The following is a 22,331-nucleotide window of genomic DNA, read 5'->3' as shown; positions in this document are numbered from 1 at the left end:
TGTGTGAGAGGGTCACAGTTATGAAGGAAGGTTGAGAGCCACTGCCCTAAAGCGAAGGGAGGTGGACTCAGGCATTCAGTTCTTCCCCGTGGGAGTCATGGAAGTTAACTCTGAGACTGGAGGTGATCTGAGGGTCTTTTTTTTTTTTTTTTTCCAAGGAAGGGGTTGTTTCTGGAAGGAAGGATTTGCTTAGAAAACATTTGCATTCCAAGGAATGCAACCTCAAGTCTTGTTTAGTAATTCTCTGTCATGAGGAGACCAGCGCAGGTCTTAACACTGTGTAGGGCCCTGCTGAGAGTGAACCTGCCCACTCCCGGTAGGAGACTGTCCATACAGTGTCCGCAACCTCTCCTGGTGAGCCACAGTGAATGGCGCCCTTGTCTGTCCCCTCGATGATGCCCTTCCAGATGTATGTTTGTCTGGTAAAGGTATTTTCCTTTACGAAAATAATCCTCTTATGATTGACACGCGGAACAAAAGTAAACACTGTCCCTTGCCTGTTGTGAGGCCTTAAGCTTTTGTTCCTTTAGCTGATCCAAATCTGATTGAAATTGCTGAAATACTTGGCTGTATTATCACCCTCTTGCAGAGTTAGACCTCGGCTTGGGGATTCCCATTAGGACAGGACAGGGCAGTTTCAAAGCCAGCTGAATTGTTTCCACTTTAGAAATAGGTGTCCATGTTGGGCAATCACTAAGGGCATCAACCTGTGCTTTTTCACTGAACCTCAGACAGACCCACAAAAACTGAACAGACTTACTTGAACCAAGCCTGGCTTCCCCCAGCAGACGGTCATTCATACCAAAGATGGCCTGGTCCCAGACAGTTAGCTCCAAGGTGGACTGTCTCAGCTGAGAACTGCTTACACCATTGAACACGAAGGAGTGTTTCCACTGGGGACAAGCCTGCTTCTTCAGGACTGGGGACTTCACACGCAGCTTTTGCTGGTCTGGCAGAGTGAGACAGCTGAAGAGGGAAACCAGAACCCTGAAGCCACAGTAGAGTGTGTAACCTCCTTCCCCACGGGCACCCATTCTATGTCTGCTGATGTAGGCTAGACTCCCAATGCCTGTCCATGTGCCTGCCTCCTCCCTAGAAAGCTCCTATTTCCTTTTAGAGCTGGATCCCATATCAGATATTTAAGCTGAGTTGTAATTCTGTGGTATATGGTCTTCACTGTGATCTCATGGCCACGCCACCATTAAAGCCAGTGCCTAGGGACAAGGGTCTGTATACGCAGTTTCGTTGTGCCCCGTTCTCAGGTAAATATGTTCAGAAAATAAAAACTTGCCACAGGGCACACACAGTCATAGGCTTCTGTCCTGACAACCCACTGTGTTTTCAATGCTTCAGTGACTAAGTGGTTGCTCCTCTATGATTATTAGTGTCTTCTTTTGAGGACACTAGTGTGCCGCATAACCAACCTATTTCTTGGAAGTCATGGTCCTTAAAAACATGCTACATTCCATTTCTTTTTAATATCTTTATATTTTATAATCTATTTTGTGCATGTATGCACATAGGAACTAGGGTGCATGTCACACAAATGTTGGTCACAACATAACTAGTAGAAGCTGGTTCTCTTTCCTTTGCTGTGTGGTTGGTTCCAGGGGACTGGACTCCATCAGGCTGGGCAAGTGCTTTTATCCTGGGAGCAATCTCACCTACCCTGTTTTAGACTTTCCTAGGAATGAATCCAAATGGCCTATCTTGTTTGGTGTTTCCTACGGATTCGGGGCTATGTTCAATATATACTCAGCAACCCATCTAATACTTACCCCTTAACAAACGAGTTTAAGGTGCCATCTGACCTCACCGGTAAATTCTTGGCTCCCAACACGACCAAACACAGTTGACCATTAAGCGCGAGCTGACCTGTTCCAGAAGGAAAGTCAGAACTTGGGTTAAGCCTATTCATGTGTGTGTATGCAGCATCAATACCCAGAAAACAGTAGCTCCCTGAGAAGCCACAGCCTCCAGGCCTCAGGGAAGCTTGAGGAGGAGGCACTTCTCCCACAGCTTCAGTGGCTTTGCCCACACACTGCTTTTAAGGCCAGCATGCGGACAGAAGGGGAAGCACATGTAAAATGCCAGGTGGGTGGCAGTCACACAGAGGACTGGGGAAGCCAGGGGTTGGGGGCTCGGGGGTGTTGTGCAAGCTGACTGTAGGCCCTGGTTTGAGAAGGGAGCAATAAACTGCTGTTCTGGTGTGCTCCTGGCCCTAGGAGCTCTCAGATCAGAATGTCCTATTCCTGTCAAGGTCACTGCGCTGCCCTTTGTCATTCTGAGCTCTCTAATGCCCTTCTCTACCCTCAGAGCATGTGCAGATCTTGCATTATCTAACTTAAATACCTGGAAGCTATGCCCTTGACCCACTCCATCCCAATCTCTCTGAGCCTCGAGCTCCCAGTGCCCTAGAGGCTCTCTTGTTCCCAAAGAGTCAAGCTGACCTCTGGATGCACGCTTTTATATACAAGGCCACCAGAGACTGTCCAGTCCACACTTTAGAAAGGATGAGGTGTGCACCGGAGCCCTTGCCTATTCTGCTCATCTATGTTCCCTCAAGTCACAAGCTCCAATGTGAAGGATCAGAGGGCAGTGGGAAATCTTTTGCCTACCTCAAACTCTCTGCCCTCCAGGGCTTTGGGGACAGTGACACAAACATGCTCATGGGGCTGGAGGTCACCAACCTTCTTGGGCCTCCTGCAGGTTTCTTGGCCCTGCGGGAAGGACTAGTTTGGCTCGAACAGCAAGTTCTCCATTATTCTGAGGAATATTCTCTTCGTATTTCTCAGCCTGGGGTGAGAGGCGGAGGTCAGAAGTGGGATCCTTCCCATGGTACCTCAGAACCACCCAAATGTACTGTCCATTTATGAACTCCATCCATAAATGCCCCCCTATGGACCCTTTCAAGGCCTAGGGGTGGGATGGCATACCTGGTGGCCTAGTCTTCTACCTATACTGATATCCCTGCCCCCCACACCCCTCAGCATGGGAGGAGCAATTCACCCCCTCAACATCAGACGCCCCCTGAAATAGCATGCCTCCAGGAAGCCTGAACAACTGTGGACTTGAAAACAGTAAAGATCCCATCTACCAGCTCACTCTCAGAAAGACTGGAGCTACCCTTCCATGCCAATGTCTCCTTTGGGCACTGAGGGCAGAAAGCAATGCAGACTGTGTCTGAAGCCATAGGTGATATAGCTCTGTGGGCCAAGGATGTCTAGGCCCGTGGAGACACCATTCGGTCTGCAGAAATGGCTTCTCTGGTCCTGAGTGATTTTGTCAGAAAGTGGATGAAAAGCCTAGAGAGGGGATGATCCTGAGTCTGACGGGCCTTCCATTAGGTGTGGAGAAGTCTACTGGGAGGAAAGTCATATCTGCTACTACCAGAAGAGAGAAGCTGCTCTCGGGGCTCCTGCGCTCCTGGAAGCCTGCATGGGCCAGCTACCATCTGCACAGAAGCATCCAACAGGTCCTAGGGTGCCAACTGGAACAGGGACCCTCAAGGTCTAGGAACCAAGTACTAGCTCCTGAATGCCCCAGGGCTGGGGCCTCGTGGCAGACCTGTGGACATTCATTCCCCTCTTCAGGGATGGGATGCTACTCTTGGCAGGCATCACGTAGGGTGACTTGGCACTCTGCTGCTAGCCCATTCACCAAAGAAGGCTGAGTGGTATACCCATGGATGTACTAGGCAGGTTCATGCTGCCAATGGGGTAGGGGCAGGGCACAAGGGGGCTTATCCTTAGGAACATGAGTGAGCTCATGGTGACTGCACACACTCAGTCCCTGTGGTAGTCTGAGTGGAAAATATCACTCCATCAGTTCAGGAATTTAAATACTTGGTCCTCAGTTGGTCATACCGTTTGAGAAGGTTACAGAACCTTGGGGATAGGAGCCTTGTTTGAGGATGAAGAGTGTCACCTGGGGTGGGCTATGAGAGTTTGACCCCTCAGCCCACATCTAGTTTGCCCACTCTGCTTTCTGTGTGCCCTTGAGATGTGATCTCCAAGCTTCCTGCCCCTGCTGTTTACTGCCATGGCTCCCCACCATGGTGAACTATCCCTGAGGAGCCAACCACAATAAACACTTCTGTAAGTCGCTTCTGGTCATGGTATTTTATCATCACAGCCACAGAAAAGTAACAAAAAGACGCACCTTGGCCCGAAGAGGGTACCATCTGGCATTCTGTGTCGTACTGTCCTCAAAGTCCCACGTGGCCAGAGGAAGGATCACTTCTCCAAGGAACACCCTCCGGGCAAGGGTACCTAGGTGCCACACAGAGACCTGCAGCCTCCGGGTCACCAGCTGGCCAGGGTCCACCTGATACTGCAGATTACAAGGACAAGGTTGTTAGCCATGTCTCCTAGATCCACCCCCAGGCCTGCACAGGCTGAGCCCTGAAAGACTCGGCAGTAGCCAGAGTCCAGCCAGGTGTAGCCAGGGTGGGCCAAGCTGTTTGGATCCAGTGGCCAAGAAGGATCTCTTTGCCAAGCCGCTTGTGTCCCCCCCACAGCTCTGTCCTCAGCCCCTCCCACTGGATACCCGTTCCTATTTCTCAGAATGTGGCCAGGATGAAGGTCTTTGCTTAGCTTGGGACTGCTGGGAACCAAACCAAGAACTGTGTCAACACAGGATTTGCCCTTCCACGGGGCCACCCTGCACCAAGCCACTATTAGCCCAAAATACTAAAGCTCAGACTTGATTTCCAAAAATGAAGTGGGCCCGAGTTCAATTCCCAGCAACCACATGGTGGCTCACAACCATCTGTAATGGAGTCCGATGCCCTCTTCTAGTGTGTGTCTGAAGACAGCTACATTCTACTCACATAAATAAAATAATAAATAATTTTTTAAAACTGCAGTGGAACCATAACTGGATATAAAAGGCATGTTTGACACTCATCAAATCCTAGGATCTGTCCCCAGTACCACAGTAAAAATAATCAAGCAAGCAAGCAAGCAAACAAACAAACAAACAAATAAATCCATCCTTCAGTACCACAATAAATAAGCAAATAAATGAATGAATGAGTGAGTGAATGAGTGAGTGAATGAATGAGTGAGTAAATGAATGAGTGAGTGAATGAATGAATGAGCTTTCACTCCAGTATGTTTACCCTGGATAGAAATGCATGTGAGAGGAAGGTGGGAACAGAGCTCAGGAGTATAGGTGACACATGGCCTTTCTGCAGGTTGTGCCACCACATAGAGCACTCCACCTCAGCCTCTGAGAACCTAGGCTCCAGTCTGCACATCTTGATTTTTTTTCCTACAATGAATACAAAGGGCAGGCTGCTGGGCCCTCATCTTGTACCATGGGTCCTTGGCCTCCACAAGTACATGTGAGGTCAAGACCATGAGTCATTCATTGAAGGAGGGTGTGGCCCTCAGCCTGGAACCCATCAGTGGTGGGTGGCACTGCCACCTACACACTCAGCCCTGACCTCCCAAGGTTGACCTGTGCACCACAGTGCCTACTCTACGGTTGTGGCATGCTGTGGGTGCGCGTGAGCGAGCAGTCTGGTTGGATCTTGTGGCCTTTTTCCACTCTCCGCACCTTTCTTTCTCTTTGAGGGACAAGATGGGAAGGAAACAGGAACTAGACATTTGTATTTGGAGACAGAGAGGGGTGGTAGTGACAGGTGCTGTCCCCCCACCCTACCCATCTGGTTGGCCTTCTCTTCCCTCTGGGATCTATGTGGCTATATGGGTATAGTCACTCTTTTTTTTTTTTTTTTTTTTGGTTCTTTTGAGACAGGGTTTCTCTGTGTAGTCCTGGCTGTCCTGGAACTCACTCTGTAGACCAGGCTGGCCTCAAACTCAGAAATCTGCCTGCCTCTGCCTCCCAGGGTATAGTCACTCTTAAGCCATGTTCCCACTCCACAGTTCTTGGTGATCTCATTGTGTAACTCTGGCTGGCCTGGAACTCACTATGTAGACCAGGCTAGCCTCGGACTCACAGAAGTCACTTGTCCCTGCCTCCCACATGCTGGGATTAAAGGTCTGTGTCACTCCGCTGGCTCCCTGCTCCATTTTTCTCTGTCAGCCAAGCAATCATATCATCCTGCTACCTCATCCTGCCTCCTCCTTCGTTCGTCAGTTAAGCCCTGACCACAGGGCTGTGCTTGCTGCCCAGTGAGAAACTGTTGCACGAAGAGTTAGTGATGGAGCCATGGTGGAATGGGGCCACAGTGTCCCCTGAGGGCCTTTCACTCAGCAGGTGCTTGCTGGACTCCCTTGAGACACAGGCATTTCCTGGATCCCCGATGGCTGCTCACCCCTATCTGATGAACAGGACTTCTCTCCTCCAGCAGCTTAACTTACTGGTCAGACAAGAACTAGCTTCCACTGTGTGAAGCTCTCCAAAGCCCACACCGGTTGCCTGAAGCTGCTGTAGACTATGGAGTCTGACATTGTCAGAGAACAAGAGCAGACAAGGACCAAACAGCCAAATCTACTGTCTCCATTCCCCTTAGATTCCCATTCAGAGTCTCAAAGGGAGTAGGGCAGTGGCCGTGCAGTGGTGGCGCACGCCTTTAATCCCAGCACTTGGGAGGCAGAGGTAGGCAGATTTCTGAGTTCGAGGCCTCCCCGGATCCCAGAGGAGACCCCAAGAAACATTCTGTCTGGAAAACTGTGATGGTTGAAATTTTAGAGGCTCAACTTCGTGTGTGTGTGTGTGTTTATAATTGTGTATGTATACACTGAGTACAGTATGTGTATACAGTGCGTGTGTTGTGTGTGTCATATAATATATGATGTATGCAGTATGTCTGTGGTATGTCTGTGTGTTACAATATGTATTTGTGTAGGTGTATAGTGTGTGTGTGATGTGTAGTGTATGATGTATATATGTGTGTTAGTATGTATTTGTGTTAGTATGTATTTGTGTAGGTATCTTCTTTCCTTAGTTTTACAAACCTCCTGGATGCCAAACCCAGACAGAAGTAAAGTATCAGTTCCTACCACTTTTTTCAGAGATTGAGTTGGAACTCACAATGCAGACCAGGATGGTCTTGAACTCACAAAGATCCACCTGTCTTTGTCTCCCTAGTGCTAGGAGATTAAAGCCAGGCACTCCCATGCCTGACTGCAGGAGTTTCTTCAAGAATAAGTTTGGGCTGTATCAGAACACTGTAAGATTAAGTTAAAGACATTATCCTTTCATAGTGATCTAAAAAATTCCCAAAGACCATAAAATATTTCTAACAGACTATAATTGTGGTTTCTTTGAGATCTTATGTATAATTTAAATAAAGCCAGTAAGACTTTTTACATTTGAATTATATAATCAAATACTTATCTAAAATAGTTCACGTCTAATTTCTTGGGTGAAGAAATTACACAAAATACCTTATTAGACTTATGATGACTATTTCAAGACCAACTTAATATGTGCTGGGCAGCACATATTTTCAAAAGTCTCCCAGGGAGCGATCCGCCTGCAGACCCGGCTGCAGTGATTTGCATGTGGGTGGCCAGCAGAGCAAGAGTCTGTGGGAACAGGGCATTTCAGGCCCTGCCTACACCTGCTGAGTCAGAATCTGCAATTTAAAAACAAAACTTGGGATCCCTACCCCTATGAACCTTTCCGGGACAGCCTCTCCATTGTGAGTTCCTGCTAAGCTTCTTGAATTCCCCAAGTCTAATTTCCGGTTGGCCAGTGAAGATTCTAATACTACCCTCAGTGTGTACATGAAGCATCTGGCCAGAGACCAGGAAACAATGGCTATTATTATTATTTAATGAATTCAAGGCGCTCGCTGTTCCAGCCCCCATATGGACCCTGACGGCCACTACTTGCCAAGAAAGGCAGACAAAGCCCTCTTCCCTTGATGGTGCCAGACAGCAGGACTTTGGAGCCGCCAGTCCTGGCTGGGATTTCCTTAGATCCAGGCTGCCCATGGGTGAAGCAGCCATAGCTCCTGGTGGAACTTCCTCCACCTCAAATGAGATTCAGAGGCTCTAGCTCTGCTCTAAAGCATAATCCTGTTTCTTAATAGCACAGAAAATAAGGATTCAAGTGATTCCTTTATAGTTTTTTGTCTTATCTTTATGTGTGTGTGTGGGTATGTGTGTGGGGGTGTGAATATGACATCTGTATGATGGCTGTGTAGGATGGCTGTATGGGATGGGTGTGTAGGATGGGATGGCTGTGTAGGATGTATACCTACACATGCCATGAGTACATGTGGGTCCAGGCATTTGCATTTAACCTATGAAGGCCAGGGACAGTCTCATCCCTTATCTTCACCCTCTACCTTGTTTGAGATGGAGTCTCTTGTCTTGCCACTGTGTCACCAGGCTAGCTGGCCTGCCCTCTTCTAGGGACTCTGTCTCCACCTCCCATCTCCCTGGAGGACACTGAGATTATAGCAAATGACACACATCTGGCTTTATGTGGATTCTGAAGAATTTAACCGACTGAGCCATCTTCCTGGTCTATAATTTGTTATTTTATAAAAAGGACATATTTCTTATAAAAAGAAGAAACTGGCCGGGCAGTGGTGGTGCATGCCTTTAATCCCAGCACTTGGGAGGCAGAGGTAGGCAGATTTCTGAGTTCGAGGCCAGTCTGGTCTACAAAGTGAGTTCCAGGACAGCCAGGGCTATTCAGAGAAACCCTGTCTCAAAAAACTAAAAAAAAATAAAATAAAAAAATAAATGAAGAAACCTATGGCTTTCATCTATTCCAATAAAGAGGTACTTCTGGGAAGACTGAAACCCAGCAGCTTCATTCCCAGAATCCTCTGCTCATGAACACTGCTCTGATATTCGGCAAAGTTACAAGACAAACCAATCTTTCAAGTTGCTGTATGCCTGGTTGTCAGCTTGAGACACGTGTTTTCTTAGAAATCATTAATCCAAAGCTGTTTCTGAGTCTGGCAGAGTCCAAAGGCTGACGTCTGCATCCTGTCAGCTGGACACTGATTGACAGAACCATGAAGAAATGTATAGGTGTCTGCAGTTCTATGCAACTGACTCAAGCATTTACAAAGAGGCATGCTGGACTCTGACTCTAGGCCCAGCCCAGGGCGGGGAGGACTTGGGAATGTTTTCCCGCCTGGCACGTACCTTCAAAGTTTCCTCGAAAGTCGGATCCAGAGTGTTCTTTTGGACTCGTGTCTTGCGTTTTCCCTGGGAGGACCTGTCAGGCAGCAGGTAGGTCTTGACATACCTAGTGGGCAGAGGCAGAAGGACAAAGGGAGACTCAGCATGGGGAGGACAGAGTTCAGGAGAGCAGAATGCAGCACCAGTGGATTCTCTGCCCTGCTTCCCTGCTGGACCTTCAGTTGATGGGCAAGGTTCAGTGCATTCTGACTTGTGTGTGTGTGTGTGTGTGTGTGTGTGTGTATGTGTGTGTGTGTGTGCGCACATCTTAGTTAGGGCTTTACTACTGTGAACAGACACCATGACCAAGGCAACTCTTACGAGGAGGACAACATTTAATTGGAGCTGGCTTACAGGTTCAGAGGTTCAGTCCATTATCATCAAGGTGGGAACATGGCAGCATTCAGGCAGGCATGGTGCACACAGAGCTGAGAGTTCTACATCTTCATCTGAAGGAAGCTAGTGAAAGACTGACTTCCAGGCAGTTAGGATGAGGGTCTTAAAGCCCACGTCCTCAGTGACACACCTACTCCAACAAGGCCACACCTTTTAATAATGCCATTCCCTGGGCCAAGCATATATAAACTATAAGAATGTCTAATGTCTTTCTTAATTGTCCTTAACATTACTATTGTCATCATTATCATTACCATCATCAACACTATCCCCATCATCATCATCACCACCACCACCACTACTACCTCTAGACTGGTTTGCAAGCCCCAGAGCTCTTCCTGTCTCTACTTCTTTATCCCCGGGATTGCAGACATGCATCAACACCCACAGCTTTTTACATAGATGCTGGGGGTCCAAACCCAGGTCCCCATGCCTACAGAGCTGTTTACGGACTGAGACATGCCACTATAGGCCAAGTGCTGTGTGAGGAACTTGTGATTCTCACAGCTTTAGCCAGGTGTTAAGCATGGAACCTTGCGGGGTGTCCTTAAGGCTGCAGGTGAAGCTCTTGACCTTGCTGTCTAGGGCCCCTCTACCCACTTCCACTCATTGCTACCCTTGAGCCCTCAGAACTGAGGAGCAGAATGGAAACTCAGGGACCTTAAAGACTGAAGTTCCCCACTAAGGTTCCTCCTTTTTAACCTGTGGAAGAAGAACCTCTTGGCTATGCTCCCCTGGGACTTGCTTTTGTCCCCAACACAGCAGTGGGGGGACTCATCCCCACTGCTGACGGAGCCTGATCCTTCAGTTTCCTGCATGCTGTTACTGTGTTAGTTATCCACATATTGTATTAGATACTATGGCTCTTTAGCCTCTAAAGATTCTTTATGTGTTAGGTTTTGCTATTATAAATAAGTCTATATTGCTGACACATGAATGCAATAGGCACAAAACTAGAAATGGCAGAGTGTATGCTAATAAGCACTTTCCCCTGGGCAAATCCCCAGCCCATAAGTATGCTGTCAGTTTTAATGGATCAGGCCAATTTAAAATAAAGGGACTATTTAGAAGCCAGGTTTGGTAGCACATGCTTTTAATCCCCCTACTTGGGAGGCAGAGGCAGGCTGATATCTGTGAGATCAAGGCCAGCCTGGTCTACAAAGCAAGTCCCAGGCAGCCAGGGTTGTTACACAGAGGAATTCTGTCCTGAGAAACACACAAGTCAGGAAATAAAACAGAACAACACAAAAAAGAACTATTTGGTTTCATTCCTGATATTAGTATTTATCTTTTTCTCTTTATCTTGATAAATTAGATACAGGTTTTCCAACACCACTAATTGTTACAAAGAGCCTACATTTGGTTTTCTATTTATCTATATAATTCCTATCCTTAAAATGAATTTGCTCTTCCTTAAGTTTTTTTTTTTTGTTGTTGTTCTTTTGTTTTTTGTTTGTTTTTTCGAGACAGGGTTTCTCTGTATAGCCCTGGCTGTCCTGGAACTCACTCTGTAGACCAGGCTGGCCTCGAACTCAGAAATCCACCTGCCTCTGCCTCCCAAGTGCTGGGATTAAAGGCATATGCCACCACTGCCCAGCTTCTTCAAGTATTTTAAGGTTAAGGTTTAGATAATTAATTTTCAGTCTTTCTGCTTTGTAGATATAAATATTACTTTGGCTAGATACCTCAAATTTTGAAGTGTGAAAGTCAGAGGGTATTTTAGAACCAAGACTATTCCAGATCCCTGGGGCTATGGTGTCCACAGAGGGACAAAAGTTGACACCAGGTATTAAGGGGATCTTTTTGAAAAGTATCACTGTATAAATTTGTATTTTGAGGAGTAGGCAGAGCTGAGGAGCTATTGAAGGCTTCAGAATGGAGGAGAGTTTGATTAGCTCATCAATCCATTGCTTTTCTTACCATCACTTTGCAAGCTAGTAACTGAAACAATTTAGAGGGGAAAGCTTTTTGCCTTAAGCCATACCAGAAAACTAATTATTCTACTTCTGAGATGATCTAAGTACAACACACACACACACACACACACACACACACACACACACATGTTGCACTTGGATCCTAAGTCCTAAGTTCAATTTCCAGCAACCATGTAATGGCTCACAGCCATGCATAGTAGGATCTTCTGGCATGCAAGTATATATGCAGATAGATCACTCATAAATAAAAAAAAAATCAATCTTTTAAAAAAAGGCTTGGAAAATTTATCATACCAAATTTTCTCCAAGAAAAGTCACCACAAGTAACCTAGAAGGAATAGCTAGAATAAGTCATGTAAAATATATATATAACAGCTGCAGAACTTTAAAAACGCTCATTTAAACAAGGGATCCAGTCTATTTAAAATAGGGTTTTAAATAAAGCAATGGTATAGCTCAGCAGTGGAGTATGTGCCCAGCATGCACAAGAAACAAAGTCATAGTACTGGGGATGGACTGAACATAAGTTCACACACACACACACACACACACACACACACACACACACATACGCACACACAAACAACAAAACCAAAACCAATCCAAACCGTGGCCCAAAGATATGAAAAGAAAGAACCTTGGCTCATCTCTGCTAATTCTGACCTTTTAATAGTAGTGATATTTCTGTTTATGTCAGTGGGAAAATTTTTTAAAAATTCTTTTATGAGGGGCTGGAGAGACAGCTCAGGGGTTAAGAACACTTCACAGAGAATCTGGGTTCAGTTCCTAGCACCCACACAGTAACTCCAGTTCTATGGGGTCCAACACCCTCTCCTGGGGCTTTGAATGAGACCGGCTCCCATAGGTTCATATATTTGAATGTTTGGTCCTTAGTTGGTGGCCCTGTTTGGGAAGGATTAGGAGGTGTGGCTCTGTTGGAGGAGGTGTGGCTCTGTTGGAAGAGGTGTGTCACTGTGGGCAGACTTTGAGTTTTCAAAAGACTTGTGTCAATTCCATCTCAATTAGTCAGTCTCTCTCTCTCTCTCTCTCTCTCTCTCTCTCTCTCTCTCTCTTTCTCTTTCTCTCTCTCTCTCTCCTTCCCCCCTCTGCCCTATGGTTGTGGGTCAATATGTGAGCTCTCAGCTGTTCCTTTACTAGTCCATGATGGAGTCTAACCCTCTGAAACTGCAAACCTTTGTCCTGTATGAAATCAAACTTCCAACCCTTTTCTGAAGGTCACCCTTCCCCATTGACTGGCTGTTGTGCCTTCATACACATTGCATGTTTACACTCTTAAGTTTCAGCTCCCCTGTTGGAACTTAACTCTCACATGATTATAGTTGGAGGTTGAGCCTTTGAGAGGTGGTTAGGTATGAGGGTGGCCCTCATGGAATGAGATTTGTGATCTTATAAAGGAGTCCTCAGAGAGCAACTCATCCCCCCTTCTCCCATGGGTTGCTGGCACAGATGTCCATCTATGAACCAGGGAGCTGGTCCTCACCGACACCAGTTTTGTGAGCACCTGGACCTCCCAGCATCCAGAATGGTGAAGATCAATGTCTGCTGTTTCAGTTTCCAGCCTTCTGTTACAGCAACTCAAAGGCTCTCAAACACCCCTTGAGCACCTGTGATAATTTGAATATGCTTGGCCCAGGGAGTGGCACTATTTGGAGGTGTGGTCTTGTTGGAGTTGGTGTGTCACTGTGAGTATGGGCTTTAAGACCTTGATCCTAGCTACCTGGAAGGCAGTATACTCCTATCCATCTTCAGATGAAGATGTTGAACTCTCAGCTCCTCCTGCACCAAGCCTGCCTGGATGCTGCCACGCTTCATTCAGCCTTGATGATGATGGAATGAACCTCTGAACTTATAAGCCAGCCCCAATTGAATGTTGTCCTTATAAGAGTTGCCTTGGGCCAGGCAGTGGTGGCGCACACCTTTAATCCCAGTGCTTGGAAGGCAGAAGCAGGCAGATTTCTGAGTTTGAGGCCAGCCTGGTCTACAGAGTGAGTTCCAGGACAGCCAGGGCTACACAGAGAAATCCTGTCTTGAAAAACCAAGGAGAAAAAAAAAAAAAGAGTTGCCTTAGTCATGGTATTTCTTCAAAGCAATAAAATCTTCAGACAGCTTCCAAATTCCCATGTATGCTAAGGTCCATAAAGCCAGGCTCTGATGCTCTACTGACCAATCTTTATCCTCGCATGAGCAAAAAAGTACTATCAAAGTCCCACAGCTGTCTGATGCCAAAATTTCAATCAAAAACAAACAAACAAAAATCCAACAGCAACAACAAAAAACACAACAACTTACGGATTGCACTTTCTTTTCTTTTCTTCTCCATAGGCGAGGTTCTTACAGGTCTTGATGCATATCTCTAAAGAACGGCTTTTAACGCAGTAATGAATGGCAAATTCTATTTCTCCAGTGACATTTGCATTGTCAAAATTACCCATCTCTGTGCAGGTGCTGTTGATGCTAATTAAGCTTCCCTGAAATCAATGGCAGACATAATAAATTACTTCATGGTTAATAAATATTTTGCAATTCGCTTTCACGATAAATCACAATTCACGTGGAGATACAGCTGACTCATGTTAGACTGATAAATGCGCCCCCTTACACTTTGCTAACCTAAGTTGCCACCTGGTGAATCCTAAGGCACTGGAGCCATCCTCACCAGGCTTTGTCTCGTTATGTCTCAGCCTGGTGATAAAGGTCACCCCATCGAAGCCTTTATCATGAGTCACTGGGATGAAGTAAGCTAGCTCATGTGCCATTCTGTAAGCGTAACTCTTGTGCTAGGTGGTGTCCATGACTGGACAGTGCATATAAAGTGGCAGACAGAGAGGCTGAAGGGCTGAGGTTAGGAATCAAAGAGAGCTGGGCTCCCAGGCTGACTCTGCAACTCACTGGGTAGGTCAAAATCTAACAGAGAAAAATAATACTGATCTCAAGAGTTATGAAGAAGACTATGTGAAATGTCTTATGTGGATGTGCAGAAATAATGATAAATCATATTTAAATTTTATGGGTACCTAAAATAAAAATGAAATTACTGTCAAATATTAGAGCAGTCTAAGCTTAAATGACACATGAAGGTGTGTGCATACGTACTATAGTGTGCCTGTGCCTCAAAGATGAAGTTATCTTATCACTATTAAATTTACTTAACTGCTCCATTTGTGAATAGTCCATCTCAGCGTATTGACTTTATAGACACAGTGAAGCCTAAATGATTTCTCCTTCTAATACCCAACTGGCTCCTTTGTACTCTAAAACTCTGAGAAGAAACCAAGAAAGCCTACAGCGGATGGCCAGAGCCAGCAGAGAGCAATAAAAACCAAACCAAACCGTCTCAAAGGTCCTGGAACCTGAATTAACTAATGCTAAGAATATAGCCAGAATGCAGAAAAATGTTGTCTGATCAAACCACATGACTACTAGAATGGAAAACCATTTTTAAAACAGTATACATTCAAGGACACACAAGATGGTGTGGTGGCGAGAATGAGCGAGAGTTAAAAAACAAACTGGGGAGATGTGGAGAGAAGTTGTAAAAGAAGCGAGACAGCCAGGCAGTGGTGGTGCATGCCTTTAATCCCAGCACTTGGGAGGCAGAGGCAGGTGGATTTCTGAGTTCGAGGCCAGCCTGGTCTACAGAATGAGTTCCAGAATACCTAGGGCTACACAGAGAAACCCTGTCTCGGGAAAAAAAAAAAAAAAAAAAGGAAGCGAGACAGAAGAAATGGAGGGACAGCAGAGCTAAAGAATGCTAGTACTGGGACTACAGCTCAGCAATAAAGTGCTTGCCTGCAATGTAAAAGACCCTGGGTTCTATGTCCAGGACTGGGAAAAACCCAAGGGGCCCTTTGCCTAGGAAATCAGTCCAGGAGGAGAAGTACTTTGCCCTCTGCACAAAGTTCTTTAGAGGTGGCTGCTAATCCTCATACCTGGGCTCAGGTCTCTGTTTTTCCCAGAACAGAAGCTGTAAGCCTTGAGCAGCAAATTGAGTCAACCTAAAGTTTCTGGCCCCAAAGAGCAAAGATTCCTGATTCCTGATAGTGCCTGATTCCTGTTAGTGCCCCTGGCACTGTCCGTCTCAAAAACAAAAGCCAACTCTTGTCAAAGCAAAGAACACCCACACACAAGTGGTCATGGATCTCACTTGCCAGGGACCCCCACCCCCTGAAGGCTACAAGGTCATCTACTATCACCACAAGTCGAGTCCAGAGCCTGTCCCCCTCACAAAGGTAGAAAATCTATGAGAATTACAGCTATGGGCTTTTTTTTTTCCTTTTAATTTATAAATTCCAATAACCCAGAACACCTGGAAAAGTACTACAAAGTAGGTGAGTGAGTGACAGGCAGACTTTTACTCTGCTGGCTGTTCGGTCTCCAGCAATTTCCCTCCTTGTATTAGCCCCTCCTTTTCCTGTTGAATACAGGCTGCTTCAAAACCACCTGTCAGTCAACTTCATTTTTCCTTATGGTTTTGTTAGATAGTTACTACCAGCCCCTTCAAAATATTCTACCTTATTTTACTGCTCACATAGTTCAAAGCATTTTACGTGCAGAAGAACTTCTGTTTGGCTGCTGCCAAATTTCCAAAACTAAAGCAATTATAAGCAATGCTGCCCCTGGATATCCAGAGGTGCACATCTGGGGCAACATCCAGGGTACTCTTTAAAAATATGTCCTGCTGGGGCTGGTGAGATGGCTCAGCAGTCAAGAGCACTGACTGCTCTTCCAGAGGTCCTGAGTTCAATTCCCAGCAACCACATGGTGGCTCACAACCATCTGTAATGGGATCTGATGTCCTCTTCTGGTGTGTCTGAAGACAGCTACAGTACACTCATACAAATAAAATAAATAATTCTTTAAAAAGTATTTCCTGTCTATTAAATTATTCAAGAGAACCCACAGAGCTAGGAGTGAAACGCAGAGGTAAGGGGTGTGTTCAGCAAGCACAGGGTCCTTGGGGCAGAAGCCGGGAGAAGGCACCTCAAGGCTTTGGATATATGCATATATCTCCAACTGCCCTCCAGGGAAGCAGGCACCATTTCTGTTCACCATGTTTCCAGATGCCTGCTGCTCTGGGTCCCTGCTTTTTAAATGTTATTAACATCATCCCAAAATAATATTTTGCTTTAATTTTGCCCTGGTTCCAGTACTTGGGAGGCTGGGTAATTGTCTCTATTTGTTGCCCATCTCTGTGTTTAAGTGGAGCTCTCATAAGCCTTTTCTTTTCTTTTTTCTTTTTCTTTTTTTTTTTTTTTTGTTTTGTTTTGTTTTTCGAGACAGGGTTTCTCTGTGTAGCCCTGGCTGTCCTGGAACTCACTCTGTAGATCAGGCTGGCCTTGAACTCAGAAATCCACCTGCCTCTGCCTCCCAAGTGCTGGGATTAAAGGCGTGTACCACCACCGCCCGGCTTCATAAGCCTTTTCTAGCCCAACTCCTTATTTCTCAGAGTTGTGAATTCCTCTAGAAAGGGTAGGAAGCATCTTTGGACAAGAAATAACAAAGTGGTTATTTGCTTTAGGGAAAAGTTTGCGTTCCGAAGGCAAACACTGCTTTGATTTAAAAGAAGATGTTTTGTTGAGACAATAGTCTAATCTCACCATCATAAATTTGAAGGGTACACATCAGGAAAAAAATCAGAAGGGTTGAGAGCAGAGTTCCTTATTGAATTTAAGCCAAGAGAAACTATCCTTTAAAAAAAAAAAAAAAGGCCTACCACATCATCTCCCTCCTCAGTGTAGTGGCCCTAACTCTTCCTAAAACACCTTCTAAAATCCATTTTCTTGTATAATGTTTATGTATCTGTATAGATACGTGTTCACGTGAAGGCACGCATGCCATAGCACACACATGAAAGTCAAGAGGACAACTGTGGGTGTCGTTCCTCACCTTCTGCCTTATCTACACCAAGCTAGCTGGCCTTGAGCTTTTGGGGTAGTCTCCTGTCTCCACCTCCCATCTCACTGTGGGGCTGTTAGGATTATAGACACATGCCACAGCCCCTGGCTTTTATAGGGCTCCAAGGATTTGAACTCTGGTCATTAGGGCCACTGAACCATTTCCTCTGCCCAACCTTAATTCTTGAAAGTTTTCCAGGCAGGGGTCAGCTATAAGAAGAGGAGAAACAAGGATGGTGCAAATAAGAAAAAACAGTTCTTACAAGAGTGCAACAAGCCTGTGCGTCATATCTGATATTCTACAATCCCTGGCTTAGTTGACCTCAAGTCCTGAAGCCCCTGTAGGACTCTGGCAAACCATCTGACCTCCTGACTCTCAGCTTACTGAGTTGTAATAGGACTGGCAGTGCCTGCCACAGGGTCACATGACAATGTATGGGATGAGAAGCTATCGGTGCAGGCTTTCAGAGAGCACGATAGCTGTGATGGGTGATTGACACATAGTCTGGTAAGTGTTTACCAAGGGTCACTTGAGTGTCAGACACTGCTCAGGGGGCTTGGGAATTACACTCTAATGAGCAGCTGATGAAAGGCAGGAAAGTGAAGTACATCTTACGTAGAAGATGCTTAGGATATGGTAAACTTGGAGCTTCCACCGGGTGAGAATACAGCTTGAAAGGCCTGTGATGAAGCCAGAGGCAGTTCCTTAACAGGCTGGGTCTGCCACTGCTTTGCTCTTGGTATCCCACCTTCTGGAATCATAAATTACTATCATTTTCAGATTACCAAGTAAGTCAGTGGTGTTTTGAGATCGCAACACAAAACAGAAAAAAGTTACGGTTAACTGAGGCCTCAGGTTCCCTCATCAAATTTCTAGGCATTCGGTTTTGTTTAGCAAATGAGTGAATAGGTGATTATATCCAGAATCTACAATCTGGAATAGTTGATCCCCATCCAGAATCTATGATCTAGAATAGTTGATCCCCATCCAGAATCTAGGATCTGGAATAGTTGATCCCCGTCCAGAATCTAGGATCTGGAATAGTTGATCCCCATCCAGAATCTACGATCTAGAATAGTTGATCCCCGTCCAGAATCTAGGATCTGGAATAGTTGATCCCCATCCAGAATCTACGATCTAGAATAGTTGATCCCAGCCCAGAATCTAGGATCTGGAATAGTTGGTCCCCGTCCAGAATCTAGGATCTGGAATAGTTGATCCCAGCCCAGAATCTAGGATCTGGAATAGTTGATCCCAGTCCAGAATCTATAATAGTTGATCCCTGTCTAGAAACTGAACAGATTCTAAACATTATGAAGACATCTTGAAAAGGAAGAACGAAACTGGTAGACTTACACCTCCAAACTTACAAACAAGACAAGGTGGTCTAGGCATGAGGACAGACCTAGTGACCGGGGAACTGAGTCCAGATCAGGGAGCTTGCTCATAAGACTCGATGGGACAAAATGACCAAGTCTTCAGAGGAAGGATAGTCTTCTTAAAGGGGATACTGTATTGACTAAATAGCCACGTAAAATTAGCCTCAACCTGTGCATCATACCAAACAGCCAGTCAGGGGATGAGTGAAAACACGAATGAAAACTTCTTCCTAAGGCTTCTAGATAAAATGGGACACTGTCTTCCATAGCCCATGAAGATACAAAGCACAGGAATAACCACAGAAGAAAGTCTTAATAAATGAGACCATCAAACCTTAAACACTTCCCCTGGAAGTGGTGGTACACACCTTTAATCCCAGCACTCGGGAGGCAGAGGGGGGGACATCTCTGTGAGAGCCAGGTGAGTGCTATCTACATAGTAAGTTCCAGGCCAGCCAGGGCTACATACACAGACTCTATCTCAAAACAAAACAAAGCAAACTTTAAAACTTTTTCTTAAAGACACACCACTGTTTTGTTACTGCTCTGGTTAGCTTTCTGTTCCTATGATAAAATCCATAACCTTAAGCAGCTTTGGGAGGAGAGGGTCTTTTTCAGCTTACAGGCCACAACCCATCAGGGAGAGGGTGAGGATGGAGCTTAAGGCAGGAGCCAGGAGACAGGAACGGAAGCAAAGATCACAGAGGCACACTGCCATATGGTTTGCTCAGCTTGCTTTCTGATACAACCCAGGAACACCCACCCACAGGTAACACCACCCACAAAGGACTGGGCCCTTCTTTGGTCATTTATCAAGAAGATGCCCAATAGACTTGTCCATGGGCCAAGTATCATGTTGACAAAACAAACCTGTACAGTTATCGATTACTTTTTGAAGGTATAAAAAAATGGTTCTCAACAAGATAATAGTTTTTTAAAGGTGAAAAGCAAGCCTTAACATATTTTCAGGCTTTCCCTATCTCCAAACCTAACTGAAGATCTCCTGGAGAGATCTACTCTTACCCTCTGACCACAAGACAACGTTCTAGCCCTTCCCTCGTGTCTTAGATCTGTTGATACCACCATGACCAAGACAACTTACGGAAGGAAGTGTATAGGGGCCTTACAGTTTCAGAGGGTGAGCTCATGGCCATGATTACTGGCAGGCAGGCAGGCAGACAGCTGGAGCAGTAGCTGAGAGCTTACATCTCATCCACAAGCATGAGGCAGAGAGAACTACTGGGAAACAGTATGGGTTTTTGAAATCTCAAAGTTCAAGTCAGTGACACTCCTCCTCTGACCAGGCCACACCTCCCAATCCTTCCCCAACAGTTCTATCAATGAAGGATGGAGCATTCAAAGATAGGAGCCTATGGGGGCCATTTGCAGTCAACGACTGGCCTTGTCTACTAGGCCAGTCGGAGCCTGTCTGGTTGGTTCTCTTCCCTGGTGCTGGGGATTCAGCACAGACTCATGCTGTGTGCATGTCTGTGCTCTGCTCCCGAGCTACTTCTCTAGGCCCTGATATCTTGATAACCACACATCTTATAGAAACAGTATCCGTACAAGACTCACATGTCTCAAGCCTCCAGAGAAGACAGTGTTGTGTGTTGGACTGGATGGGGGAGTGTCTTGCTTCAAAACAGGGCCGGGAGGATGTTTGGGATCTTCTTGATGGAATGCTTTCAGAATATCAGGTGTGCTGGCCTTCTGGAGAGAGTGAACACAAACATGGTAGCCCTCAGCTCCATCTGACTGGGAGTTCCACAAGCCCAGGCAGCAGCGAAGCCAAGCCTGCATACGTGAGCTGCTATCTCTTACACACAACCTTCTAGCAGCTGAGTTGGGAGACACATGTTTGGATGAATTTACACACCCCATACACCAGCAGGGTCCCTGGGGATGGTCATAAGCATTTGACAGGTGGGCTATTTTTGGAATAGAAAAAGTGCTAAAGAAGTCTAAATTCTGCCTTTAATGATCATGCCAGGTAATCATGTGAAATACAGTATTCACACTGAGAAACAATTTTACTTCTAACATGCACATAAGGAAGGAGAATGCATCTTTAAATTGTATTTATTCCTTGTTTCTTTTGCTAGTGACTGATATTTTTTTTTCTGTAATGATACAGCTGTACTTCTTAGTGCTAACCACTAACCTCAGGAAACGGTTTCAAATGAAGCCAGTTAAAGTAAAATAAAAATGGCTAAGCTGGTCCCCAGTTGTTCTATGCTGAGAGTGTGGTCATACGACATCCATGCAGTGGTGTCTACACACTTCAGGGCTGTCTGTCCACAGGCCCTCCTGTGCTTCCCTGCTCGGGTCCCTCAATGCTCACAAACTCAGCAGCCAGCCTCAGGGCTGTCACTGCAGGGGAGGCCTCCATTCCACCAGCCAAGGATGCCACAATGCCTCGAGACACCTGCACTCAGAATGTCAAAAGTGAGGCCTGAGGAAACTTGGGATACCCCACATGGGACAGGAGCTGGGGGAGGGGCTGGAACACCAGCCTACCCCTTCTGACCACAGCGGTCTCTACCCTCTCCATACCCAATGTCCTCATCTTTAGTGGAGACAGACTCTTCAGAGCTGCTTTAAAGATAACATGAAATATCAATCAACATGGCCTCTCTACAGGGGACAATGCCTGGCTTGTGGTTAGCCTTCTGTCAGTGCCACCATCAGATCAGCTTCATCTGACTGCTAAGTGTCCTATTTCTGGGGTCCCCTCCATCGAGCACCACTTCTTCAAGCTTTCCCTTGTCCTCACAGGGGAAACTTCAATGGCCTAAGACATTAGCAACATCTAAAACCAGGTTCTACTCCTGGCCCTGTCTTTTCCAAGCTATGAGCTGCTGGATGTGTTGGTTGGCCAATGAGTAAAGCACAGGTTTTTGATCATGGTCACGGGAGCAAGTCACCCTTCTGTGATTAAACTAGGCAAGGAAGGCACCATCTGCCCAGGATGAAGTGCTTTGGAAATGGACCTTATGCTAGCCCTGGAGAAAAGAGGTTGGCTCCAGGGACGCCACTCTGAGCTACTATTTGCTTGCACTTGGGAATTTCAAAAGCCCTGCTGAGTACCTCTCAAATATTAGAGACACAAATCATTGGGAAAGGACCAGCACCTGCAGCCCTTATCACCCGGAGCCTCTGAATCTCATTCCGTGATGTGGGAGTCTGCATTCCAAGAAGCCTGTGACTCTCCTCCAACCACAACTTACACTTGGAGTAGTTACTCCAGAGCGGAGGCCCCAAACCAAGATGAGAGCAGTTCAAGTTCAGCATCCTCATCTCCACGAGAGGCCCTGACCTATCTAAGCCTCAGTGTCTCTCACTGTGAAATGGGGCTGTTTTTACCACCCATTTTTTTTTGTAGAGTTGACAGTCACATAAAGCTCTGTGTACAGAGTCTAGCATAGCATAACAAATGCCGGCCTTTAGGGAATCTATCTGGAAGACTTAGATAGCAAGTTAGAGGCTACCGTTTCTCACTGGCTGCACGCAGGACTCCATGGTGGGCACACAGAGATCCCTGCTGTTGCTGTTTTCATTTTTTTTTTTTTAGATATTTTCTTTATTTA

The 22,331-nt window shown here is 46.0% G+C and overlaps 1 protein-coding gene across 1 annotated transcript in view; it reads right to left on the bottom strand.

Annotated features, from left to right (window-relative positions):
• Sytl3 (synaptotagmin like 3) overlaps positions 1 to 22,331 on the bottom strand; it is a 73,408-nt gene that overhangs the window by 653 nt on the left and 50,424 nt on the right. Inside the window, exons 9-15 of the mRNA XM_031350955.1 lie at positions 20,320 to 20,454; positions 13,760 to 13,938; positions 9,081 to 9,183; positions 4,162 to 4,332; positions 2,691 to 2,796; positions 1,779 to 1,875; positions 761 to 966 (exon numbers count right to left, since the gene is read on the bottom strand). Coding sequence (XP_031206815.1) covers positions 761 to 966; positions 1,779 to 1,875; positions 2,691 to 2,796; positions 4,162 to 4,332; positions 9,081 to 9,183; positions 13,760 to 13,938; positions 20,320 to 20,454 — 997 coding nt within the window. The remainder of the gene's footprint in view (positions 1 to 760; positions 967 to 1,778; positions 1,876 to 2,690; positions 2,797 to 4,161; positions 4,333 to 9,080; positions 9,184 to 13,759; positions 13,939 to 20,319; positions 20,455 to 22,331) is intronic.

The sequence above is a fragment of the Mastomys coucha genome, unplaced genomic scaffold, assembly GCF_008632895.1.
Source record: "Mastomys coucha isolate ucsf_1 unplaced genomic scaffold, UCSF_Mcou_1 pScaffold5, whole genome shotgun sequence".
Lineage (NCBI taxonomy): Eukaryota > Metazoa > Chordata > Mammalia > Rodentia > Muridae > Mastomys > Mastomys coucha.
Note: the sequence above shows the minus strand (reverse complement) of the source record. Positions and strands in the feature narration are given on the sequence as shown.